The sequence below is a fragment of the Capra hircus genome, chromosome 9 (assembly GCF_001704415.2).
Source record: "Capra hircus breed San Clemente chromosome 9, ASM170441v1, whole genome shotgun sequence".
Lineage (NCBI taxonomy): Eukaryota > Metazoa > Chordata > Mammalia > Artiodactyla > Bovidae > Capra > Capra hircus.
Genome location: NC_030816.1, coordinates 91,013,627 through 91,040,142, shown reverse-complemented (window position 1 = coordinate 91,040,142; position 26,516 = coordinate 91,013,627). Strand labels below are relative to the sequence as shown.

The following is a 26,516-nucleotide window of genomic DNA, read 5'->3' as shown; positions in this document are numbered from 1 at the left end:
AGAAATCAGAATTATCAAATACTACAAGGAAGAGAAAAAGCAAGAGGGCTCCAGAAAGACATCTACTTTTGCTTTATTTACTACACCAAAGCCTCTGACTGTGTGGATCACAACAAGCTGTGGAGAATTCTTCAAGAGATGGGAATACCAGGCCACCTGACCTGCCTCCTGAAACATCTGTATGCAGGTCATGAAGCAACAGTTAGAACTGGACATGGAGAAACAGACTGGTTCCAAATAGGAAAAGGAGTATGCAAGGCTGTATATTGTCACCCTGCTTATTTAACTTATAGGCAGAGTACATCATGAGAAACGCTGGACTGGAAGAAGCACAAGCTGGAATCAAGATTGCCGGGAGAAATATCAATAACCTCGGATATGCAGATGACACCACCCTAAAGGCAGAAGGCAAAGAAAGAAAGTGAAATTGAAAGAAGAGAGTGAAAAAATTGACTCAACATTCAGAAAATGAAGATCATGGCATCTGGTCCCATCACTTCATGGCAAATGGATGGGGAAACAGTGGAAACAGTGAAAGACTTTATTTTCCTGGGCTCCAAAATCACTGCAGATGGTGACTGCAGCCATGAAATTAAAAGACACTTACTCCTTGGAAGGAAAGTCATGACCAACCTAGACAGCATATTCAAAAGCAGAGACATTACTTTGCCGACTAAGGTCCATCTAGTCAAGGCTATGGTTTTTCCTGTGGTCATGTATGGATGTGAGAGTTGGACTGTGAAGAAAGCTGAGTGCCGAAGAATTGATGCTTTTGACCTCTGGTGTTGGAGAAGACTCTTGAGAGTCCCTCGGACTGCAAGGAGGTCCAACCAGTCCATTCTGAAGGAGATCAACCCTGGGATTTCCTTGGAAGGAATGATGCTAAAGCTGAAACTCCAGTACTTTGGCCACCTCATGTGAAGAGTTGACTCATTGGAAAACACTCTGATGCTGGGCGGGATTGGGGGCAGGAGGAGAAGGGGACGACCGAGGATGAGATGGCTGGATGGCATCACCGACCCGATGGACATGAGTTTGAGCCAACTCCGGGAGATGGTGATGGACAGGGAGGCCTGGCGTGCTGCAATTCATGGGGTTGCAAAGAGTCGGACACGACTGAGCGACTGAACTTAACGGAACAAGGAGGCCTCTCCCACAGTAGATCTTGAACGCTGTCCTCTGTAGGAAGTCAACCCGTCTGCACACAAAGGGCTTCTCCGGGGCAGTCTGTTCTCAGCTTCGCGGATCAGCCTGCCGGGCTGTGCTCCCAGGGGTGGCGCTCCTGTCTCCACTGGAACGTGCCTGGCTGATGGAAACTCACGGCCGGGGACTGGCCCCGCCATACTTGCCGACAAGCTGGCCAGCGGCTCTTCACCCTCCCGGGAAGCCGAGCTCTGCCCACTGCAGGCAAGGCAGGAGGAGCGGACGGGCCAGGTCCCGCGGGAGCAGAGAGGCCAGCCCCTCCCTCCGGGAGGTTCTGGCGGCAGCCCCAGTCGCCTCGGCCTGGCTTTGCTGAAGAGCGCCACCCCGCGTCCCGACAGAGGAAGCACAACCCCTCGAAATAGGCCCAGCAAGTCACCAGCCGCGTTAACAGAGCTCAGAGCATCTCCGATCTGAGAAGCCCAGGGTTTATTCACAGGAGCAGGTTCCCCACGGAATCCCTGGGAAAGTGTCCCCGCCGACCCCCTGCACCCCGCGTCCGCACGCTGAGGGCCGGCGCAGGCAGGGCCTGCTCGCAGTCGGCTCCGGCTCTGTTGGCACATCGTCCCGAGGGCACCGCCCAGGCCCGGGCAGGGCTATTCTTAGCTCAGCGGGAGGACGAGGACTTAGGAGGCGGCAGCTGTGTCCCGTGCTCCGTGTGCACAGAAATGCCTGCAGAGACTCTGGGGGTGGGGTGGGGGCCCTCTCCGCTCGCGCGGGGCGTGACTGCCTCGGAGTCTCCTCCGCACCATCCTTCCTCCGGGCCTCGCAGAGGGCCGGCAGGACTGACGGACGGCGCCCCGGTCAGGAGGGGCTGGCGCGCCCTGCACATGCTCATCACGGCACCCTAACGGGGAGGGGTGCTCCTCTCCACAAAGGGCGAAGGGCCGAGCCCGTGAGTGACAGACCGAAGCAGGCTCTAGTCTGGGCGTGTCGGCATCGGGCCTGGGGCCTCCACCGCTGCGGCCGGGCCTCCGCACAGCACGAGCTGCTCCCTCCAGGCCTCACTCTGAACAGCTCGGACAGCTTGCTCCCTTGCAGGGGGACCAGATCTAGCCAACCTTCACCTCCTTCCCTTCCCCAGCAATTCCGTCCACTGGACGTGCTGGGCCGGCAGAGGACGTAGAGAGTCCCTGGAGCCTGGCGCAGACCAGGCATCAGGAGCCTCTGGCTGCTTCTCAGCATGACAGTGTCAGAGCACGGCCCCTCAGAGCCAGCCCCAGCTTCACCGCGACTCCTGCGTGCGGACTGCGGACTGGCCGGCCCCCTCCTCCTGCCCCCACCCCCTGCCCGAGGGTCAGAGCCCACATGGGACCTTGTCTGAGGACAACGCCCGTCGCCCCCTTGGCTGTGCATGCCGCCCGGGGGCGGGGGGAGGAAAGCAGGGATGCATCTGACAGAGGCAGGAGCAGGTGGTCGGCAGGACACAGGCTGCAGCGAGGGGCGGACTCCATGGACAGTGCCTGGCCTGGCCTCAGGCAGGAGCCACGCGGCCTCCCAAGGGCGGGCTGGTGGGCAGCAGCCACGTGCCCAGTGCCTGGCCCCCCACCCAGCACAGCGCTTGTCATGGGTGCTGTGTGGCTGCTGTCCGCTGCGCAGGACCCGCGGGAAAGGCCTGCAGGCACGGTGACACCCAGGACCCACGCCATTCCCTGCGGGAGGCCCAGGCTGGGATCCCAGGACACGTGGACAGCATCCCCTGGAGGGGGACGTCTGGCCACACTCTCCCGCGGGAACTCGGCCCACCTGGAAGGCCAGGTGGGACACGTGAGGGTGGTGGGCAGGACAGGAGACCATCTCGGGGGAACAGTCGGAAGACGGACTCTGAGGGGCTGGGCTGGACATCTGAGGGTTTTGGTGAGTGGACACAGCCCGGGTGGTGCTGGTGCTGAGCCGTCCAGGGGACCAGGGTCTGGGAACCATCAGCGTAAAAGCAAGAGAACAGCCTATAATTCAGAGCAGAGCCCACTGCACCCTCTGCCTCTCGTGCGGGCTGCTCACCTCCCGGGTCCAGAGCACGTCCCTAAAGGGAAGCCATCTGGCCGGACACCTAGGGTGACGGGGCTTCCCTGGCGGCCCCCCGGGGAATCTGCCTGCAATGCAGGAGACCAGGCTTGATTCCGGGGTCAGGAAGATCCCCAGAGAAGGAAATGGCCACCCACTCCAGTACTCTTGCCGGGAGAATCCCATGGACAGAGGAGCCTGGCGGGCTGCAGTCCGTGGGGTCGCAGCCGGGCACGACTGAGAGACTAACACTTTTACTTTCTAGGTTGACAGAAATGAGACCTCCTGGAGCAGTTCAAATGGGAGAAATTACTTGGTTTAATAAAATAAAAGAAACGTTGAGTCTCCTTGAACAGTCAGGGACAGTGTGTGAGAAGCTGAATCACGGAGAAAGCAGCCCATGGAGGAAGCTCACCGGCATCAGAATCCCCATCAGCCCACGAGGAAGCCCCGAGACAGGAGCGGCTGGTCTGCTCTGGGAAGCGACGCTGACGCCCAAAGGCTGGGGCGTCTCTCCGGGCCTGCTCGCCCGCCTGGTCCTGTGACAGCTGCAAGCAAAGTCAAGAGGCCTCTGGGCTACCTCGCCCCTTAGCCAGGCAGGCAGGAGCGCTGCTGAGGCCGCCCTCGATCCACGGAAGAGCTGGGGGGCTGGCTGCGAGCAGACAGGCAGCAGAGCGCCCCGACCCTCCTGTGGCCCCGGCCCCAGCTCAGACCCAGACCCCGCCGTGAGGGATGGTGGGTCCCCGGGCTCTCGGCCATGGCGGGAAGGGCAGAGTAGAAGCAGGCAGAATGAACTCTGCCCATGACCCTGAAGCCGGTGGTGCGCTGAGAGCCACCGGGGTCTCGTGGCCCGCAGCCCGTGGCCTGCGGAGCAGAGGGGCCGCTGCAGGGAGGCGCGGACGGGGGCCATGTAATCAGACGCAACCCCGACCGCGACGCCGCTCCAGGACAGATCGCCACAGCCCTGGCCTCCAGTCCACACCCCCGGGCGGGCACCCCGCCACACGCCCGCGGCCGAGCCCACAGCAGCGCTCCGGTTCCGTCTCCGCGGCCTCATGAGAGCTCTGCCAAGTCTCCAGGGGTCAGCAGAGCCTGGAACCCGCGGCCCCCCGTCCACGCGGCACCGTCGATGGCATGACACGGGCAGCAAACACGGCGGCCAAGATGGCCTGACGGAGTGTGGACGGCCACGGGCTGCAGCGTAAACCCAGCACCATGCAGGCCTGGACGCCCTCCTGGAGGACGGACAAGCGGGCACCTCACCTGCCACCAAGGCAGTGGAGACGCCCAGGGTCCTCGGCGTCCTGGGAGCAACGTCTACAGGGCTGACGCCTGCCGAGCGGCCGCTAACCGGTTCCCCTGCCAAGTGGCCGGTTTTGCAGGAGACCCAGACTAAGACCTGCAGGCGGACGTGAAGACGGCTCTCACCCTGTGGTCCGGGCCACCGGGCCTGGTGGACACGCATCCGTGTCGACACGGGAGCCACACACAGGCCCATAGCACAGACCAAGGCTCCCGGACAAAGCCTGGCAGTTCCTCTCCTTGTGAGAGCCAGCTTCCTGCTGCTCTCGGACCCCACACAGACCAGGACCCGACCCCCACCCCCAGGACCCAGGGACCCTGCACAGACCAGGAACCCCCCCAAGGACCTGGGGACCCCGCACAGACCAGAAGTGCCCCCCCTCAGGACCTGGGGACCCCGCACAGAGCAGGACCCCCCCAGGACCTGGGGACCCTGCACAGACCAGAACCCTGCCTCTGCCCGGGCTCCAAGTTTCCTCCTGACGGAGCCAGTCGCAGGCACGTCTGAGCCTTCGGGCATCAGGCGGCCCCCCTTGAGTACCCTCTTCTCCACCTGCCGACGCCCCCATCGCGCAGCAGCTGGCTCCGGCCTCTCCAAGGCGGGGGTCACAGTGACAAGCTCACTCCTCTGCGCGTGTACAGCTGCCTGTGTACCTACCGTGATGGCTGCCCAAAGCACGAAAGAAAGTGAAGTCGCTCAGTCGTGTCCGACTCTTTGTGACCCCATGGACTGTAGCCTACCAGGCTCCTCTGTCCATGGGATTTTCCAGGCAACAGTCCTGGAGTGGATTGCCATTTTCTTCTCCAGGGATCTTCCCAACCCAGGAATCAAACCTGGGTCTCCCGCACTGTAGACAGACGCTTTACCGTCTGACCATCAGGGAAGTCCAAAGCGTGAAGAGTTCTGTGATTTCTGCAGAGTCTGCAGACACCACCTGCAGGGCAAAGCGGCAGTGCCCAGCCACAGGGTGGCCCCAGGACAGCGGGGGCAGGGACCGCTCAGGGCCGAGCGCCAGGAAGGCACTGGGTCAGGGAGGTCAGCAGTCAGGGGTCCAGGGGAACGAGCCGAGGGGTCGACACGAGGGGGTCAGAGGGGTGCAGGGGCGTGAGGAAGAGGTAAGGGCCCGCCCCTGGCATCAGATGACGCAGGGACCCCCAACCCCGTCATATCAGCCACCGGTGCTCAGCGAGGAGGGCGGCAGCCACACCAACATCAACCCCGAGCAGCCCCTGGAGGATGCGGTGGGGAGGGCGGTGCCCACGGCTGTGTCCCCACTGAGAGGTCCACAGTCACGGCGGCAGATGCGGGGAACAGTCCCCGGCCCCACTGGAACCATGGCTGGGGGCGGCGCACTGGGCTCCCGCTGGCCTGGTTGCTTCTGTTCTCAAGAAAACGCTGCCACAGATGGGCTGAGGGCCCAGGAGCCTTGCCAGGGACACAAAGGACAAAGGGCTGTGACTTGGGAGGGGGCTGCTCCCCACGGCCCTAAGGACAGCTGCAGCCCAGGCGGGGGCCTTGGGAAAGCTCCCAGCATCCCCATCTCCAGGGGTAAAAGGCAATGGGCATCCCCATCTCCAGCCTGACCCATGAGCATGGGGCAGGGTCCTGGTCATAGCCGTCATTTCAAGATTAGCACTACGGCCAGTAAGATGTAGCCACCCACACCTGGGTGACGGCTGACTGAGAAGACTCTCCTCTGCACAGGACGCAGCTTGGGAGATGAGGCCCCAAACTGCTGCGGCCACTGCTTCCCAGGGATCCACCTGCAGCTCACACCAGCAGCTGGAAAGCGACTGGAGAGCTGCAGGGCAGGAAGCCTGGGGCCCGCTGGAGCAGAGTCCCGAAACCACCTGCCCTCGGAAACACACCCTGCCCGTGGGTCTTCAATTCACAAGCTATGAAGTCCACGCGGTCAGTCGGGTTTCTGTTAGAGCCCGAGGCATCCTGACTTATCAGACGACTTTACTCGTGGATTTCTCGGCTAAATGCATTAACATCTGCTTCTTCTCAATAAAAGTCCAAATCTTCAACAAGGCCGCGTGTGTGAGGCGGACAGCGTCGTCCCACTTGTTTCTGTCTTGCCTGGTGCAAGCTGCCACGTTCTCTGTGTACTGCAAGACGCACTTCAAGAACCTGTTTCAAACAAGGAAAGTAATTTATCTATCCCACTGTAAAATCCAACAAGGATTTACGCGTATCCACTTCATTTTGGAACCACAACTGAAGCACTCTAGCTAATTTTCACCTGAAGATTCAAGAAAAGGAAATACATATAACACAGAAATGCGAGAACACTAACTGGATGAAGGCGAGGACGCCAGCGTCAGTGTGCAGGGTGGACGTCCACGTGCCACACAGCGCGCCCGCTCCCAGGCCCACGCAGGACGCCCTGCTCACGGGACCTTAGGGGCCACCTTAGCACACTCACATAGCAGACCCTCAACACACTGGACCCTCGGGGGCTGTGCCTCCTGTTTCCACCCCACTAGCCTCACCCCCTGCCAGAGGGGCCACCCCCCTCCACAGTAGACACGCGCTGCTGGGAGCAGCCGTCGCTGCCGAAAGGCTTCTGCTGGAAGATGACTCAGCAGGAAGCCCACAGGGAGCCCCCTCTGGCTGGCGGGCAGAAGGGCCACCTCCACATTCCCCAAGTTCTCCTTAAAGGTTCCCAGGTAGCCGAGAATTCCCTCCAACTATGAACTTTTGCAATGTTCCCACTTAGGGAGAAGTTAAGAGAATACAGTGAACATCCACAGCTCGCTGTCTAGACTGTGGCTTTCAGTTGAGGTGACTGTGCCCCCAAAGGACACTGGGGGCGTCTGAGCCCTTTGTGGCTGTCATAGCTGGGGGCTGCTGGCATCCAGTGGGCGGGGGGCACTGCCCTACAGTGCCTACAAGGCCCTGCAGCAGACAGTCTGTGGACTGGCGCCTGACCAGGCTCCGGGCGTCTGCGCAGCTGAGGGCGGTGCAGCTTCACCAGCCTCCTCCCAGTATTGCTGTCTGGACAGAGTTCCCGTGGCCCTGAGGGAGGGATTCCAAAATCATCCACACGCAGTTCACTCAGCTTTCTGAACCGTGTCCGCTCTAAAGGCTCACCGACTTGCACTCACACCCACAGAGAAGAGCGGTTCAGGGCCAGGCAGGAGGGAACACAGATCAAAATCACTGACACGCAGCTTCATCCCCTGCAGTGTGCACACTGACCCAGATACCGCTGGTGTTCTGAAGTGTGCACACTGACCTCAGGTACCGCTGGTGTTCTGAACTGTTACACACTGACCTCACATACTGCTGGTGTTCTGAAGTGTGCACACTGACCCAGATACCGCTGGTGTTCTGAAGTGTGCACACTGACTTCAGGTACCATGGGTGTTCTGAAGTGTGTACACTGACCTCAGGTACTGCTGGTATTCTGAAGCATTCTTCCCAAGAACCATGTGAATGTTGATCAATTCCAGCGCAATCAGCAATAAAATCAGGTAAAGCATCGGAGATAGAAGCTTCATACTAAAAACATAAAATCAGTTAAAATTTAGTAAGTGTAAGTATTTATCACCTTTATAATGTGCCTCTGTGAGGACACAGTGCATTCCAGATACACAGTGCCGGCACTGCTGGTAAATCAGTGTTACCTTTAAAATCCAAAAATTTGCTGGGTCTGTAGAACCCATATTCTAAAGTTACAGGTGGTATTTACAGTGACACTTATTGCAATTTTTCTCAAAAATAAGCATTCTCTGAAGTGGGAGCAGGGCAAAGACTAACAGTTTTGCCAAGAAAATGCACTGGTCATAGCAAACACCCTCTTCCAACAACACAAGAGAAGACTCTACACATGGACATCACCAGATGGTCAACACCAAAATCAGATTGATTATATTCTTTGCAGCCAAAGATGGAGAAGCTCTATAGAGTCAACAAAAACAAGACCAGGAGCTGACTGGGGCTCAGATCATGAACTCCTTATTACCAAATTTAGACTTAAATTGAAGAAAGTAGGGAAAACCGCTAGACCATTCAGGTATGCTCTCAATCAAATCCCTTATGATTATACAGTGGAAGTGAGAAATAGATTTAAGGGCCTAGATCTGATAGATAGAGTGCCTGATGAACTATGGAATGAGGTTCGTGACATTGTACAGGAGACAGGGATCAAGACCATCCCCATGGAAAAGAAATGCAAAAAAGCAAAATGGCTGTCTGGAGAGGCCTTACAAATAGCTGTGAAAAGAAGAGAGGTGAAAAGCAAAGGAGAAAAGGAAAGATATAAGCATCTGAATGCAGAGTTCCAAAGAATAGCAAGAAGAGATAAGAAAGCCTTCCTCAGCGATCAATGCAAAGAAATAGAGGAAAAGAACAGAATGGGAAAGACTAGAGATCTCTTCAAGAAAATTAGAGATACCAAGGGAACATTTCATGCAAAGATGGGCTCGATAAAGGACAGAAATGGTATGGACCTAACAGAAGCAGAAGATATTAAGAAGAGGTGGCAAGAATACACAGAAGAACTGTACAAAGAAGATCTTCACGACCCAGATAATCATGATGGTGTGATCACTCACCTAGAGCCAGACATCCTGGAATGTGAAGTCAAGTGGGCCTTAGAAAGCATCACTATGAACAAAGCTAGTGGAGGTGATGGAATTCCAGTGGAGCTGTTTCAAATCCTGAAAGATGATGCTGTGAAAGTGCTGCACTCAATATGCCAGCAAATTTGGAAAACCCAGCAGTGGCCACAGGACTGGAAAATATCAGTTTTCATTCCAATCCCAAAGAAAGGCAATGCCAAAGAAAGCTCAAACTACCGCACAATTGCACTCATCTCACATGCTAGCAAAGTAATGCTCAAAATTTCACCAAGCCAGGCTTCAGCAATATGTGAACTGTGAACTTCCAGATGTTCAAGCTGGTTTTAGAAAAGGCAGAGGAACCAGAGATCAAATTCCCAACATCTGCTGGATCAGGGAAAAAGCAAGAGAGTTACAGAAAAACATCCATTTCTGCTTTATTGACTATGCCAAAGCCTTTGACTATGTGGATCACAATAAACTGTGGAAAATTCTGAGAGAGATGGGGATACCAGACCACCTGACCTGCCTCTTGAGAAATCTGTGTGCAGGTCAGGAAGCAACAGTTAGAACTGGACATGGAACAACAGACTGGTTCCAAATAGGAAAAGGAGTACGTCAAGGCTGTATATTGTCACCCTGCTTATTTAACTTATATGCAGATTACATCATGAGAAATGCTGGACTGGAAGAAACACAAGCTGGAATCAAGATTGCTGGGAGAAATCTCAATAACCTCAGATATGCAGATGACACCACCCTTATGGCAGAAAGTGAAGAGGAACTAAAAAGCCTCTTGATGAAAGTGAAAGAGGAGAGTGAAAAAGTTGGCTTAAAGCTCAACATTCAGAAAACGAAGATCATGGCATCTGGTCCCATCACTTCATGGGAAATAGATGGGGAAACAGTGGAAACAGTGTCAGGCTTTATTTTTGGGGCTCCAAAATCACTGCAGATGGTGACTGCAGCCATGAAATTAAAAGACGCTTACTCCTTGGAAGAAAAGTTATGACCAACCTAGATAGCATATTCAAAAGCAGAGACATTACTTTGCTGACTAAGGTCCGTCTAGCCAAGCCTATGGTTTTTCCTGTGGTCATGTATGGATGTGAGAGTTGGACTGTGAAGAAGGCTGAGCGCTGAAGAATTGATGCTTTTGAACTGTGGTGTTGGAGAAGACTCTTGAGAGTCCCTTGGACTGCAAGGAGATCCAACCAGTCCATTCTGAAGGAGATCAGCCCTGGGATTTCTTTGGAAGGAATGATGCTAAAGCTGAAGCTCCAGTACTTTGGCCACCTCATGAGAAGAGTGGACTCTTTGGAAAAGACTCTGATGCTGGGAGGAATTGGGGGCAGGAGGAGAAGGGGACGACCGAGGATGAGATGGCTGGATGGCATCACGGACTCGATGGACGCGAGTCTGAGTGAACTCCGGGAAGTGCTGATGGACAGGGAGGCCTGGCGTGCTGCGATTCATGGGGTCGCAAAGAGTCGGACACGACTGAGCAACTGAACTGAACTAAAGTGGGAGCAGAAGCCCATCAGCAGAGCTCTGCCCAGCAGAGTGCGCAGCACACACCTGCGCGCCAGACGCAGGTAATTCCGCCTCTGCCGCGAGCGCAGGCTTCGATCCTCCCACTGCCGGCGCCTCAGCTCCACGCACGCAGCTACCTGGCCACCAACGAGGCGGCAGTGGGCGGTGACCCTCCGGAGCACCGCCAGCACCTCCAGGACAGCTCGGGGGCAGAAGAGGGTCCGCACGGGGGTGCTGCAGAGCGCGTGGAGCAGCCGTGGCCACCTGCGGGGCGGAGAGCGGGTCCTGAGGGCCTGTCCGCCCCGGGCCGGCGGCCTGCATACCTGCCGCGGCCGCGCACAGGCGTCAGACTCGGCAGATCCCGTGTGAGAACGTCTGTCGCCAAACGCACCATCAGGGCTTATCTAACAGCTCCTCCGCGAAGTCTGCAACCCAACACACCTCCCCCAGGCCCAAGCACCCAGGGCGCCCCAGACTCACTGCTCAGGAGGAAGGGGCCCTGAGACGTGGGCGGCGCGGTGTGTCTCAGGCGCACAGCAACACAGCTCGGCCACGATCTCTGTGATTAAAGAGCTGCAGGCATCTGTCTCAGAATCACCTTCTGGTCTGAAGACAGGAAACATTTAAGGGCCTGTGACAAGGAGCAGTTGCCCAACTAGGGCCAGTGCAAACTGATGTTTAGCTCAGTGGTTCACTGGGCAAAGCACTTCATCTGCGACTTGTTTTCCCCAAAATAAAATAAAATGAAAAAGCCACGTACGAGGCCCAGGTAAAGGTGAACGACAGAGGCGTCACCCACCTCCCCAGGAGGCCTGCCTTCATGCTGGAGCCCTAGGTCTCTGCAAACGCTTCCCCCACGACTGGGCCCTGAGACCCCCAGTCTCGGCCCTCCAGCACCTAGCCCTAGTAACTCCTCCTTGGGACCTGTCTCCTGACAGTCTTGCCAGAGAAGACACTGTTTGGAGCTGAGGTCACAGAGACTTGCGAGGCTTCTGTGAGGACTCACCGCACAGGCTCCCTTTCGGCTTCTTCGGGCAAAGGCAGCAGAGGCCAAGCTCCAACGCTCCCCTCACAGCTCAGCACCTAACACGACATATTTGTAAAACTGTTACAGAGGCTGCATCTGTTATTCGGTCAACGCAGGTAAAGAAGGCAGGTGAAAACGAGACCCTTAGGAAGTGTCGAGCGCCCCTCCCGCCCGACGCTCCTGGGGACACCTCTGCAAATCTCCCCAACCCCTCCTGCACTGACTCTACAGCTTCCTTTCCGAATTTCTATTAGCAGCTATCCTGACGATTATATTCTTGGACAGGACCCACCTGGCTCCCTGGTACTGCCTGCCGTATGTAAAATAAAGTTTCTGAGCCACCCTCCAATCACAATATCCGGGTAGAGATGCTCACAGTCTTATCGCTTGTTTAATCTGCAGGTTAACAAAAGCTGGTCAGACGAAGCTGACATCCCTCACCACTGCCAAGCAGCACCTGTGACAGGTCCTGGGTTAACGGCACGCAGTCACCCACAAAGTACCTAAAACACCGAGGACGCAAACCCACCATCACCTCGACCCCTGGACCCCAAAAAGGCCACGCATCTGGGAGGCACACAAGCCACAGGGCCAGGTCTGGGGACTTGAAGCCAGGCTGGAGGAGGTGGCCTGCACCCTTCAAATCTCTACAGCTGTGGACCTGCACACCCCTCCCCACACACCTGTTTTTTAAGCTGAGAAGCTGGGTGGCAGCGAGAAACGTAGGTTGCTGCAAGGTTAATCAGTGACCTCACCGCTGCTTTTTCCTGGTTTAGAGAAAACAGACCATTGTTACTACAACTTTGGTCAGGCTTCTGCTTCTCTGCTATTGCATCTGAGGCCACATAAGAGTTCTGACTTCTTGTTAACTCCCTACACATAATTCTCTCAGCTAAAAGAAGGAAAACTCTTCATTAAAATGGCTTTGACACAGTAGTCAAGCCAAAACCAACAAAATTATCTTAAATAAGGCTGATTAATAGTGATCAATTACAAATGCCACTCTGTCCACAATGCAACGAAACCAGAAATAAATGAGAAAAAGTGTCCAAACAATTGGAAAATTTAAGAGATTCTCCTGAAAAACTAGGACACAAGAATTTAAACATTAAAAATGAATATAGGTAGATATATTCCTAAGTATTTTATTCTTTTCGTTGCAATGGTGAATGGAATTGTTTCCTTAATTTCTTTTTCTACTTTCTCATTATTCGTGTATAGGAATGCAAGGGATTTCTGAGTGTTGATTTTATATCCTGCAACTTTACTATATTCATTGATTAGCTCTAGTAATTTTCTGGTGGAGTTTTTAGGGTTTTCTATGTAGAGGGATCATGTCATCTGCAAACAGTGAGAGTTTTACTTCTTTTCCAATTTGGATTCCTTTTACTTCTTTTTCTGCTCTGATTGCTGTGGCCAAAACTTCCAGAACTATGTTGAATAGTAGTGGTGAAAGGGGCACCCTTGTCTTGTTCCTGACTTTAGGGGAAATGCTTTCAATTTTTCACTATTGAGGATAATGTTTACTGTGGGTTTGTCATATATAGCTTTTATTATGTTGAGGTATGTTCCTTCTATTCCTGCTTTCTGGAGAGTTTTTATCATAAATGGATGTTGCACTTTGTCAAAGGCCTTCTCTGCATCTATTGAGATAATCATATGGCTTTTATTTTTCAATTTGTTAATGTGGTGAATTATACTGATTGATTTGCGGATATTGAAGAATCCTTGCATCCCTGGGATAAAGCCCACTTGGTCATGGTGTATGATCTTTCAAATGTGTTGTTGGATTCTGATTGCTAGAATTTTGTTAAGGACTTTTGCATCTATGTTCATCAGTGATATTGGCCTGTAGTTTTAAAGACCTATATATAGAAAACTATAAAACACTGATGAAAGAAATCAAAGAGGACACTAATAGATGGAGAAATATACCATGTTCATGGATTGGAAGAATCAGGACAGTGAAAATGAGTATACTACCCAAAGCAATCTATAGATTCAATGAAATCCCTATCAAGCTACCAGCGGTATTTTTCACAGAGCTAGAACAAATAATTTCACGATTTGTATGGAAATACAAAAAACCTCGAATAGCCAAAGCAATCTTGAGAAAGAAGAATGGAACTGGAGGAATCAACCTGCCTGACTTCAGGCTCTACTACAAAGCCACAGTCATCAAGACAGTATGGTACTGGCACAAAGACAGACATATAGATCAATGGAACAAAATAGAAAGCCCAGAGATAAATCCACACACATATGGACACCTTATCTTTGACAAAGGAGGCAAGAATATACAATGGAGTAAAGACAATCTCTTTAACAAGTGGTGCTGGGAAAACTGGTCAACCACTTGTAAAAGACTGAAACTAGATCACTTTCTAACACCACACACAAAAATAAACTCAAAATGGATTAAAGATCTAAATGTAAGACCAGAAACTATAAAACTCCTAGAGGAGAACGTAGGCAAAACACTCTCTGACATAAATCACAGTGGGATCCTCTATGATCCACCTCCCAGAATTCTGGAAGTAAAAGCAAAAATAAACAAATGGGACCTAATTAAAATTAAGAGCTTCTGCACAACAAAGGAAACTATAAGCAAGGTGAAAAGACAGCCTTCTGAATGGGAGAAAATAATAGCAAATGAAGTAACTGACAAACAACTAATCTCAAAAATATACAAGCAACTTATGCAGCTCAACTCCAGAAAAATAAACGACCCAATCAAAACATGGGCCAAAGAATTAAACAGACATTTCCCCAAAGAAGACATATGGATGGCTAACAAACACATGAAACGATGCTCAACATCACTCATTATTAGAGAAATGCACAATGAGGTACCATTTCTCGCCAGTCAGAATGGCTGTGATCCAAAGGTCTACAAGCAATAAATGCTGGAGAGGGTGTGGAGAAAAGGGAATCCTCTTACACTGTTGGTGGGAATGCAAACTAGCATAGCCACTATGGAGAACAGCGTGGAGATTCCTTAAAAAACTGGAAATAGAACTGCCTTATGACCCAGCAATCCCCCTGCTGGGCATACACACCAAGGAAACCAGAATTGAAAGAGACACGTGTACCACAATGTTCGTCACAGCACTGTTTATAATAGCCAGGACATGGAAGCAACCTAGATGTCCATCAGCAGACGAATGGATAAGAAAGCTGTGGTACATATACACAATGGAGTATTACTCAGCCATTAAAAAGAATACATTTGAATCATTTCTAATGAGGTGGATGAAACTGGAGCCGATTATACAGAGTGAAGTAAGCCAGAAAGAAAAACATCAATACAGTATACTAACACATATATATGGAATTTAGAAAGATGGCAATGATAACCCTGTGTGCAAGACAGCAAAAGAGACACAGATATACAGAACAGTCTTTTGGACTCTGTGGGAGAGGGAGAGGGTGGGATGATTTGGGAGAATGGCATTGAAACATGTATAATGCACGGGGATGACCCAGAGGGATGGTATGGGGAGGGAGGTGGGAGGGGGGTTCAGGATTGGGAACACGTGTACACCCGTGGCGGATTCATGTTGATGTCTGGCAAAACCAACACAATATTGTAATTAGCCTCCAGTTGAAATAAATAAGTTTTTAAAAAGTAAATAAAAATGAATATAACTAGAAGAGGATTACATACTATAAACACTCAACTGCCAGACATATAAGTATTTTTAAAAGAGTAAAAAAATTACATTATTTACAGCTGACACACCTGTGTAGCTGGCAAACCCGAGTCTGTGTCCTATTACAGAATGTGGTCAGCTGAGGAAGGGAATGGCAAACGACTCCAGCAGCCTTGCCTTGAGAACCCCACAAACAGGACGAAGGGGAAAGACACGACACTGGAAGACGAACCCTCAGGGCAGTAGGCGTCCAACTTGCTACTGAGGAGGAGCAGATAAACAGCTCGAGAGAATGAAGAGACTAGGCCAAAGCAGAACAGATGCCCAGCTGTGGATGCGTCTGGTGGCGAAAGTAAAGCCCAAGGCTGTAGAGAACAACACTGCATAGGAACCTGGAACATCAGTTCATGAATCAAGGCGAACTGGAAGTGGTCAAACTGGAGATGGCCAGGGTGAACGTCAACATTTTAGCAATTGGTGAACTAAAATGGACAGGAATGGGTGAATTTAATTCAGATGACCACTGTACCTACTACTGTGGGCTAGATCCCTTAGAAGAAATGGAGTAGTCCTCAGAATCAACAACGGAGTCTGAAATGCAGTACTTGGGTGCAATCTCAAAAACAACAGAATGATCTCAATTCGATTCCAAAGCAAACCATTCAACATCACAGTAATCCAAATCTATGCCCCAGTCACTAGTGCTGAAGAAGCTGAAGTTGAACAGTTCTATGAAGATCTAGAAAACCTTCTAGAACTAACACCAAAAAAAGATGTCCTTTTCATCCTAGGGGACTGGAATGCAAAAGTAAGAAATCAAGAGATGCCTGGAGTAACAGGCAAGTTTGGTCTTGGAGTACAGAATGAAGCAGGGCAAAGGCTAACAGAGTTTTGCCAAGAGAACCCACTGGTCATAGCAAATACCCTCTTCCAACAACACAAGAGAAGACTCTACACATGGATGTCACCAGATGGTCAATACTGAAATAAGATTGATTATATCCTTGCAGCCAAAGATAGAGAAGCTCTATACAGTTAGCAAAAACAAGACCTGGAGCTGACTGTAGCTCAGATCATAATCTCCTTATTGCCAAATTCAGACTTATATTGAAGAAAGTTGGAAAAGGAACTAGGCCATTTGCAATTGACCTAATCAAATCCCTTATGATTATACAGTGGAGGTGACAAACAGATTCAAGGGATTAGATCTGGCAGACAGAGTGCCTGACCAACTACGGGTGGAAGTTCATAGCACCGCACAGAGGCAGTGACCAAACCATCCCCAAGAAAAGGAACAGAATAAGGCAGACTGGTTGCTGAGGAGGCTTTACAAACAGCTGAGCAAAGAAGAGAGGTGAAAGGCAAAGGAGAAAAGGTAATATATATCCATCTGAATGCAGCGTTCCAAAGAATAGCGAAGAGAGATAAGAAAGCCTTCAGTGAACAATGCAAAGAAACAGAGGAAAACAACAGAATGGGAAAGACTAGAGATCTCGTCAAGAAAATTAGAGATACCAGGGGAACATTTCATGCAAAGATGGCCACAAAAGGATAGAAATGGTATGGAAGCAGAAGAGATTAAGAAGAGGTGGCAAGAATACACCGAAGAATATACAAAAAGATCTAAATGACCCAGATAACCATGATGGTGTGACCACTAACCCAGAGCCAGGGATTCTGGAGTGTGAAGTCAGGTGGGCCTCAGGAAGCATCACTGCAAACAAAGCTAGTGGAGGTGGTGGAATCCTGGCTGAGCTGTTTCAAACCCTGAAAGATGATGCTGTTAAAATGCTGCACTCAAATATGCCAGCAAAGTTGGAAAACTCAGCAGTGGCCACAGGACTGAAAAAGGTCAGTCTTCATTCTAATCCTGAAAGGCAGTGCCAAAGAAAGTTCAGATTACCGCACAATGGCACTCCTTTTCACATGCCTGCAAGGTAATGCCCAAAGTCATTCAAGCTACCCTTGAATACCACGTGAACTGAGAACTTCCAGATGTTCAAGCTGAATTTAGAAAAGGCAGAGGAACCAGAGATCAAATTGCCAACATCCTTTGGATCATAGAAAAAGCAAGAGAGTTCCAGAAAAACATCTACTTCTACTTCATTGACTACACTAAAGCCTTTGACTGTGTGGATCACAACAAACTGTGGAAAATTCTTCAAGAGATGGGAATACCAGACCACCTGACCTGCCTCCTGAGAAACCTGTATGCAGGTCAAGAAGCAACAGTTAGAACCAGACACAGGACAATAGACTGGTTCAAAACCAGGAAAGGAGGACATAAAGGCTGCATACTGTCACCTTGCTTATTTAATTTCTATGCAGAGTACATCATATGAAATGCCGGGCTGGATGAAGCACAAGATGGAATCAAGATTCCAGGAGAAATAGCAGCAACCTCAGATATGCACATGACACCACTCTAATGAAACAAAGTGAAGAGGAACTAAAGAGCCTCTTGATGAAAGTGAAAGAGGAGAGTGAAAAAGCTGGCTTAAAACTCAGCATTTGAAAAACTAAGATCATGGCATCTGGTCCCATCACGTCATGGCAAATAGATGGGGAAACAGTGGAAAGAGTGAGACTTTCTTTTCATGGGCTCCAAAATCACTGCGAATGGTGACTATAGTCATGAAATCGAGAGACGCTTGCTTCTCAGAAGAAAAACTATGACCGACCTGGACAGCATATCAAAAAGCACAGGCATCAATTTGCTGACAGATGTCCATCTAGCCAGAGCTATAGTTTTTCTAGTGATCATGTACAGATGAGAGAGCTGGACCATAAAGAAGGCTGATGCCAAAGAACTGATGCTTTCAGACTGCTGGGGAAGACTCTTGAGAGTCCCTTGAACAGCAAGGATATCAAACCAATCAACCCTAAAGGAAATCAGTCCTGAATATTCACTGGAAGGACTGATGCTGAAGCTGAAGCTCCAATCCTTTGGCCACCTCATGCAAAGAGCAGACTCACTGGTAAAGGGCCTATGCTGGGCAAGACTGAGGGCAGGAGGAGAAGGGAGCGATTGAGGATGAGCTGGTCGGAAGGTATCACTCAGTCAATGGACACGAGTCTGAGCAAATTCCAGGAGGCAGTGAAGAACAGGGAAGCCTGGCATGCTGCAGGCCCTGAGGCTGCAGAGGCGGACATGGCTTGCCACGGCAGAACAGCAAAGTCAGCGAGTTGAAGCTGAGAAATTTAGTGCACGGAGGTCAAAAGCTTCGCTATGCATAAGCAGTAACTACCTAGACCTCTCAGCAGCACAGAACGACTCGAATGGCTGTTACTTGGAGAAGAAACACGGCGAACTTCCACTCACTCTGACCCCACAGATCAGAGCCCACCGGGCTCTCGGGGCGGCTGGGACCTGGCAGGGTTGCCAGGACTCACACCTGGAGGGATGAGCCCGTGGCCACCAGAGCACACGCGCCTTCCCCGAGACAGGAGCCGCGGGAGGGCCTCTGAGCCCTGGGGACGCGTGGGGGCTCGTGCGGGGCGACGGGAGGGGCCGGGGCTCTGGAGGGCCGTCTTGAGGGAGAGCAGGGAAGCTGGAGAGTGCAGCGGGGGACTGGCCTCGGGGCCTGAGCAGGGCCTTGGTGGGCAACAGTGCTCAGTCTTGCGAAAGTATCAGTTATCCCCACATTCATCCATCAGCGCATCCCGTGGGCTTCCTGTTTACCTGCACAGGTTCACTGGGACACTAGCAACGAGAGGAGAGGCAGCACACTCTGAAGGAGAGAAACAGGACCATAGTGTCAGACTCCACGTTAGTGTTAGCGTCAACACCAACGCATCTGTGGTGAGACCTGGTAAAGATGGGAAAGGGGAGTGCAGGTCTGGAGTCCAGGGCACCCTGCACAGAGATGTTTATTCTCTAAGTGGGGTTGGCCAACTTGCAAGCAATTTGTTAAAGAAAAAAAAAGCTAGATTCCCAGGTGAAATAAATTCCTGCTGGATCAAAAGATGTGAATGAAAAAACAGCTACAGAACTATAATGGAAAGATATGAATACTTCCATAATTTCGGAAAACAAAGGGTCTTTTAAGAAGAACTCCAGATGCATAAGCCAGAGCGGAAAAGCCTAAAGATGATAGGGAACAGCGATGCAGACAGAGAGACTGGGGAACAGCGATGCAGACAGAGAGACGGGGGCAGCGATGCAGACAGAGGGACTGTCACACTGAGAGAAGGGCAAGCGTCATATGACGTCGCTCGCGTGGAATACAAAAAGTGGAACAAATGACGTATCTGCAGCACAGACACAGCGTCACAGCGGCAGAAGGCCATCTTACGGCTCCCAGGGGATAAGGGGGTCGGGGGGGACCTGGGGACTGGACTGGCACACACACACTGCTGTACATACAACAGGTGACTCTCAAGGACCCACTGCACAGCACGGGGGCTCTGTGCAGTGACCTGCAGTGGCCTGTTTGGGAACGGAAGCTCAGACAGCGGATGCACGTCTGTGTGTGACTCATTCACTTTGCTCTACGCCTGAAACTGTCACACTGTGAATCAACTAGACTCCATTAAAACTTGTTAGCTAAATAAACACAGATTTAGAGTAAAAAAAAAAAAGGATGAATTATTTTAGGTGACATCAAGTAATATTAATTTATTTGTTATAGAGAATACATGTCCACAAGTAATCTGTTAGATGGAGGCACACCATAACTCAAACAAAAGATAATTAAAATATAACTAATTACATTTGAAAACAACCCCATTCCCGCTCAACTGAAGGAGGGACTCTACCGAGACGTCTTCCTCCCCACACATACCTTACACACGGCTAACAGATCTCCATCAATAAACCTGAGTAAAAGGACAAAGGAAAACGCAAGCAGCTGACCGGCTGCTTCTTTCGGAAAGTCAGGTAAACTGACTTCCCCGTGGCTCAGCCGATCTCTCAGTCGGGGACCCTCCTGATGGTTCAGGAAATCCCAGAGAAACTCCTACCAAAAAAACGACACAGAAGACGTGTGGTCAGTGTTCTCAGCAGAAGGAAGGGAGCCTGAAGGCCCAGGAAGGGCAAGCCGAAGCAGCAGTGCTCATTACGGAAAAGTGAGTCTGGAAGCCAGAGTCAGTCAAGGTCACGGAGCAGGTAAGCACCGAGTCACCCGGGACCCCTCGGCTTCTCACTACACCCGCCGCCTCTGCTGCGTTCTCCTGCGGGACCTCCCTTCTGTGTGTCGGCACCCTGCTACCCGAGGCATGGACGCTCCTGGGAAGCCCTGTCCTCTGGAAATGCACCCCACGACCTCAGGCAGGAGCCCCGCTGCTCAGGCTGGATCTCCTGGGGAGCTGCGTTTCTGCACCTGTTCCTTGGCAGACTGACAAGAACCTGGCAAGTCAGGAGGACCGTGCAACCAGGGCTGCAGAGCTGCCTGCACGGCTCCAGTGCTTGGTAGCAGCACCATTCCCAGCCTCACCCCCTGAAGGAGGAGGACTGTGTTGAGCACACCTGGAACCCACAGCTGTGCTCACGACAACACCGGTTTTCTTTCCCCTCATCCCTCTTTCTCACATGTCCTTTCTCAGATCACCCTTTTATTTTTGAAGCCCTGTGAAGACACGGCTGTTTTCTTAATGGCAAATGTTCAAGGACTCTTCCACAGGCAGAGGAAAAAGAGTCAGAAAACCAAATTTTCTGATTCAGGCAAACTGCCACTGGACAGAGGAGTCACAGAGATTCAAGATGAAAAAGAGCTTTAGATAAACGAGTCCAATCATGCTAACTTCCTGGTAGCAGAAAGGAGTGACCAATGTCACACAGAGGGGACTGGAGCCCAGGACGCTGACTCCCAGTTAAAAAATATAAAAATTCTATTTACAGTCCAAAAAAGTCACTGCAATATCCTCATAAAATACAAAAATTTGACAAATAGAAAACAGTTCTAAAAAATTATCTTCTCATCCAACACTCTATCTTACTAGCCACATCTGACTTTGTTTTTGTTCATAAAGCAAATACAGTCCCTGCTACTGGCACATATGGGCTTCCCTGGAGGCTCAGATGGTCAAGAATCTGCCTGCAACACAGGAGACCTGGGTTCTATCTCTGAGTCAGGAAGATCCTCTGGAGAAGGGAATGGCTACCCACTCCAGTATTCTTGCCTGGAGAATCCCATGGACAGAGCAGTATGGTGGGCTACATACATACAGTCCATGGGCTCACAAAGAGACGGACGTGGCTAAACGACCAACACTCTCACACATTTCATCAATAAATTCACATGACCCACAAATTCAAACACTCTTAGGACCAGGGTGACTTAAGTCCTCAGGTCCTAGGGAAAGGACGTCTGAATAACCAGCACAAAGCACAGGACCTGAGCTTGCTCAGAGCTCAGCCAACGTCAGCTGCAAAGACAGTGGAGTTCACACATATGAATGCTTCGGAAGCACTTCTGGGCAGGAAACAAGACAAGATTAATGTCATTTTTGAGAAGAGCTAATCATATTGGTAAGTAGCAGGGTATTAAACTATAGATGCCTGACACTTTACCATTGCAGGTTCTCCCAGGAAAAGAGGAAGTTGGTTGATTTTACCATCATTCAAGTGTTTTGCCAATATCTAAAACAGCAAAAAGAAGTAAGTTGATTAACTGGTATACAAGTATACACACACACGACTTTCAGTATCAAAAGATCCTGTACATGCGATATGACATGTGTTAGGTCCAAAGCAGGTTAAATTAGGGCAGTCTTAAGAAAGTAGCAACCACCTATTTAGGAAAGGTCTTAACCAATATAATGAGTTTAAGAAGCTATATACATGCATTCTTAATTGTGTGAATGGATGTTTCCATGTGTTTCCATGTGTTTCGGTGTGTACATGTGTTATATATGTTTGTGCACATGTATGTGCATATACTGGCTTCCCTGGTGGCTCAGACGGTAAAGAGTCCACCTGCAATGCAGAGACCCAGGTTCCATCCCTGGGTCAGGAAGATCCCCTGGAGAAGGGAATGCCAGCCCACTCCAGTGTTCTTGCCTGGAGAACCCCATGGAGCATGGGGCCTGGTGGGCTACCGTCCATGGAGCCACAAAGAGGGGGACACAACCGAGCAACTAACACACACTCACATGTGCATAAACATGTGTGTGTTTATGGGCAGTCTGTGTGTATGTGTATATACATGTCTATGTATACCTTCAAACACTGCACATGGTGTATACATACATACATACAAGAGAGTACATGTATTTTATGGCCTTTCCATAATTAATAATTAGCCTGAAAGCTATACTCAACACTATCATCAGCTTTTTCCTTTTTTCTGCTTATGCGAATAAGCTGCTGCTGCTGCTGCTAAGTCGCTTCAGTCGTGTCCGACTCTGTGCGACCCCATAGACGGCAGCCCACCAGGCTCCCCCGTCCCTGGGATTCTCCAGGCAAGAACACTGGAGTGGGTTGCCATCGCCTTCTCCATGTGAATGAGCATAAGCATATTATTTTTCTGCAAGCATATGATTTATGGTTTTTAATTTGATTGATTTAATTTCATTTAATTAATTAAAATTAATCAAATTAATTTAATTTTATTTTAAATTTTGTATTTTGATTTTTATTTTAAGCAAATACAATGTTCTGTTTGTCTCAAGATATCTTGGAGGTTTACTTACTTCATCGAAGGTAGTATAAAGAGCTGTTGACTTCAGAAAAGGAAAGAAAATAAACAATTAAAGCAAGATACAAGTCGTGTGACATTATTCAAAGCAGGAAAAAATTCTAGCACGGCGCCACAAGTATGAAGCCTTCATTTGTAAATAAAACTTTATCTAGCAACACTTTGGGAAGGATGTCACTGACAACATGAACACGATACGCAAGGCAGGAAGATACAGTGATCCTGGTGAACAAGCCCCGTGAGACTATCGCCCTCACACACACAGCAATTCAGGTGCGCCTGACACTCAGGATCCCACAGCTTCACAAATCAGTACTCACACACACAGAGCGCCTCTACTGATGGCTTACCAACAGATTTTCATTTTAATATTACCAAACATTCTTCAACATGTATTACCGTGCAGATGGCTCTAAAGCCCCTATACTCCCAAACCTGTTCTGCTGATGCTAAAATCTCTCCTGAGCTCTACTGTAAGTATTTGACTGTCTACTAAATATCCCCACCTCTTCCTCAAAAAGACTGAACTTCTCACTTATCTCCATAAATGATGGAAATTAACTTCTATCTTGTTTCACAGAATTGGTATAAATATCGTCTCTTGCACCCCTAATACACATAAGCTTCTAAAAAGTCACAAAGTCTCACTCATCTTCACAACCTCCATTGACTCTGAAGAGATCTTATGCCATAAAATCATCATAGAATTTGCAGAAGCAATTTATAGTTTTACAAAGTATTTTCATTTGTATATCACCTTATAAGTAAACTGTATGAACATTATTTTTTGTATAAAGTTAAAAGCACATTGTCTTTCCTGCCTGACCACTTGCCCAGTCCCCATGTCTCTGAGCGAGAAGCTTCATCTAACTTATTTCATCTGTTTGATGACTGTCATTCATAACTTTATTGCTGCTTCTGTCTCAGTTATTTGGAAAAGGCATATGGATCCATTGCATATTCTAATGTACTGTCTACAGATTATAAGATAAAGTCAATCACGTATTTGCTGATACTTTTAAGCTGACTTGTCTTTATAGTTAGAAATGTCTCTTAAAAGTAGCTTTCCCTGGTGGCTCAGACGGTTAAGAAACTGCTTGCAATGCAGGAGACCCGTGTTCAATCCCTGGGATGGAAAGATCCCCTGGAGGAGGAAATGGCAACCCACTCCAGTGTTCTTGCCTGGAGAATTCCATGGACAAGCCTGCAGGCTACAGCCTATGGGGTCGTAAACAGTCAGATACGACTGAGTGACTGCCACTCACTCATCAGTACACTGATGTTAGGTTTGTTCTGGATAAAAGCCTGGGCTAAAATTTAAGGCATTATTCGATAAACTGTATCCTCTGCAGAAACAGCCACAGTACATACTTGTGCAGTGAAATCACAACTAAATGACCAAATTCACAAACCAGAGTCGAGCACTGAATGGCCAGGACACCACGCCGTCAATTCTAAGACACTCGGACGAGAGCGGACGCTGGGGCTCCGGCTCTTTGCACTGGAGGCCAAGCTTCGCTCCCCAGCACTGGGCTGGGTGGAGCCAGTGAGAGGCACTGGGTGTGGGCAGTGGCCCCAAGGGCGGGGCCAGAGGCCCCCCAGCAGTGCAGAGCAGAGCCGCCTCCACATGAGGCAGACAGAGGGCAGGGGAGCAGTGTTAGGGCTGAGCAGGCCAGGTGCTGGGAGGTCACCCCTGTGGCCGCAACGGGACAGCGGGCAAGGAAGAGGAGCAGTGTGCGTGCCCAGGAACGGGCAAGGGGTCTAAAGGATGCTGGAGAAATCAGGTAGAGAGCAGAGTGCAGAAAGGCTGGGGCCAGACTCTGAGATCCTTTACACCATGCAGAAACGCGAGCAGTACAATCAGGCGCTGGAAGTCATGAAAGGCGTTCAAGCAGACGGGGTCATAGAAGACACAGGAATCACCATAAACTTCGCAAATAATCAGTGGCAGTGTGAGAACAGATTAGAGGAGGAGGGGAAGCACGAAGACCTGTGAGACAGGTTCAGGTGAGCGACATGTGAGCCAGCGAGGCCGAGCACGGATGGACCACGGGGTAAGTCAGGGGCAGGACCGACCCGCAGGGTGTCGCACAGGAGGACGGAGGGCAGGCAGAGCACAGATGGCGCTGAAGCTGATGGGGGGCCACGACGAGGACAGAGCCGTGTCCGACTGCTCGCGACCCCGTGGACCGCAAGGCGCCAGGCCCCCGTCCTTCACCAACTTCCGGAGCTTTCTCAGACTCATGTCCATCGAGTCAGTGATGCCATCCAACCATCTCGTCCTCTGTCATGCCCTTCTCCTCCCGCCTTCAATCTTTCCCAGCATCAGGGTCTTTTCCAATGAGTCAGTTCTTCACATCAGGTGGCCAAAGTACTGGAGTTTCAGCTTCAGCATCAGTCCTTCCAATGAACACTCAGAACTGATCTCCTTTAGGATGGACTGGTTGGACCTCCTTGCAGTCCAAGGGACTCTCAAGAATCTTCTCCAACACTACAGTTCAAAAGCATCAATTCTTCAGGGCTCAGCCTTTTTTATGGATCAACTCTGACATCCATACATGACTACTGGAAAAACCATAATTTTGACTAGCGGACCTTTGTCAGCAAAGTAATGTCTCTGCTTTTCAATATGCTGTCTAGGTTGGTCATAGCTTTTGTTCCAAGGAGTAAGCATCTTTTAATTTCATGGCTGCAGTCACCATCTGCAGTGATTTTGGAGCCGAAGAAAATAAAGTCTGTCACTGTTTCCATTGTTTCCCCATCTATTTGCCATGAAGTGATAGGACCAGATGCCAAGATCTTAGTGTTTTGCACGTCAGCAGATGGCGGAGTAGAAAGATGTGCGCTCATCTTCTCCTGAGAGAACTCCAAAATCGTAGCTCACTGCTGAACCACCATCAACAGGAGAATGCTGGATCCCACCGAAAAAAGATACCCACGTCCAAGGACAAAGGAGAAGCCCCAACAAGACGGTAGGAGGGGCAAAATCATGTTTAGAATAAGGATAGTAAGGAATATCAGAGGACAAATTTGTGGAAGGAAAAAAATGCCTTTTTTGAAGTAAAGTAAATCTGGGTGCTGGGGAAAGCTCCTATAAACATATTCAACAAACAGGTGTACATGTAACAGAGGAGATCAAAGAACTGTGAGTTGGAAAGAATGCCTTGAAGACGGCTGGAACTTAATGCGCTCAACCACCCTCTTAGTACTGCTTCAGCGGCATCAGCAACTTGCGCCACGTGGGGCTTCCGATTCCATCAGTTTCGGAGTATTTTCTGACTGGCGCTGCTCCCACACAGGTAACAGCTTCAGACACTGGACATGTGAGCTCTCCCAGGGCACGCAGATAAAGAAGACTAGCAGGGTGAGGGCAGGACTTTTTGAGGGACGCCTATTTACGGGGCAAAAAGAGGGAGATGAACTAGGGAAAGCAGCAGGAACACCAGGTACGGCAGATGCTTGCGCTCGTCCGATAATATGCATTCTCCCTTCCCCTAGCTGGGGGGTTCTCCCATAGCCCACCGGGACACGGCCCCTCAGAGGCCTGTCCAAGCACCACCAGCAGCTCTGGCCGAAAGGAAGCAGTGTCTT

General features: G+C 50.4%; 2 protein-coding genes across 5 annotated transcripts in view; both read right to left on the bottom strand.

Annotated features, from left to right (window-relative positions):
• On the bottom strand, positions 3,499-5,268 carry LOC106502505. Its single transcript, XM_013966676.2, has 2 exons — positions 4,468-5,268; positions 3,499-3,752 (listed from the first exon to the last, which is right to left on the bottom strand). Exons 1-2 carry the CDS (start codon positions 5,024-5,026, stop codon positions 3,637-3,639), a joined length of 675 nt encoding a protein of 224 aa, XP_013822130.2. The 5' UTR covers positions 5,027-5,268; the 3' UTR covers positions 3,499-3,636.
• Positions 6,453-26,516, bottom strand: part of ERMARD (ER membrane associated RNA degradation) — a 32,803-nt gene continuing 12,739 nt past the window's right edge. For 2 of the 4 annotated variants that reach the window (XM_005685003.3, XM_018053494.1), the window contains exons 10-18: positions 22,921-22,950; positions 21,800-21,868; positions 20,073-20,246; positions 12,319-12,402; positions 11,615-11,691; positions 11,089-11,214; positions 10,654-10,872; positions 7,901-8,014; positions 6,453-6,640 (exon numbers count right to left, since the gene is read on the bottom strand). In XM_005685003.3, the coding sequence (XP_005685060.2) occupies positions 6,460-6,640; positions 7,901-8,014; positions 10,654-10,872; positions 11,089-11,214; positions 11,615-11,691; positions 12,319-12,402; positions 20,073-20,246; positions 21,800-21,868; positions 22,921-22,950 (1,074 nt within the window). In that variant the 3' untranslated portion in view covers positions 6,453-6,459. The remainder of the gene's footprint in view (positions 6,641-7,900; positions 8,015-10,653; positions 10,873-11,088; positions 11,215-11,614; positions 11,692-12,318; positions 12,403-20,072; positions 20,247-21,799; positions 21,869-22,920; positions 22,951-26,516) is intronic. The other 2 variants (XM_018053495.1, XM_018053493.1) reach the window with 2 other exon arrangements.

Coding starts and splice junctions, on each gene's coding strand:
- LOC106502505 (XM_013966676.2), bottom strand. CDS start 5,026: ATGCCCGAAGGCTCAGACGTGCCTGCGACTGGCTCCGTCAGGAGGAAA. Junction 3,753..4,467: donor CTCCACTGCCTTGGTGGCAG/GTGAGGTGCCCG, acceptor CTTTGCTTGCAG/CTGTCACAGGACCAGGCGGG.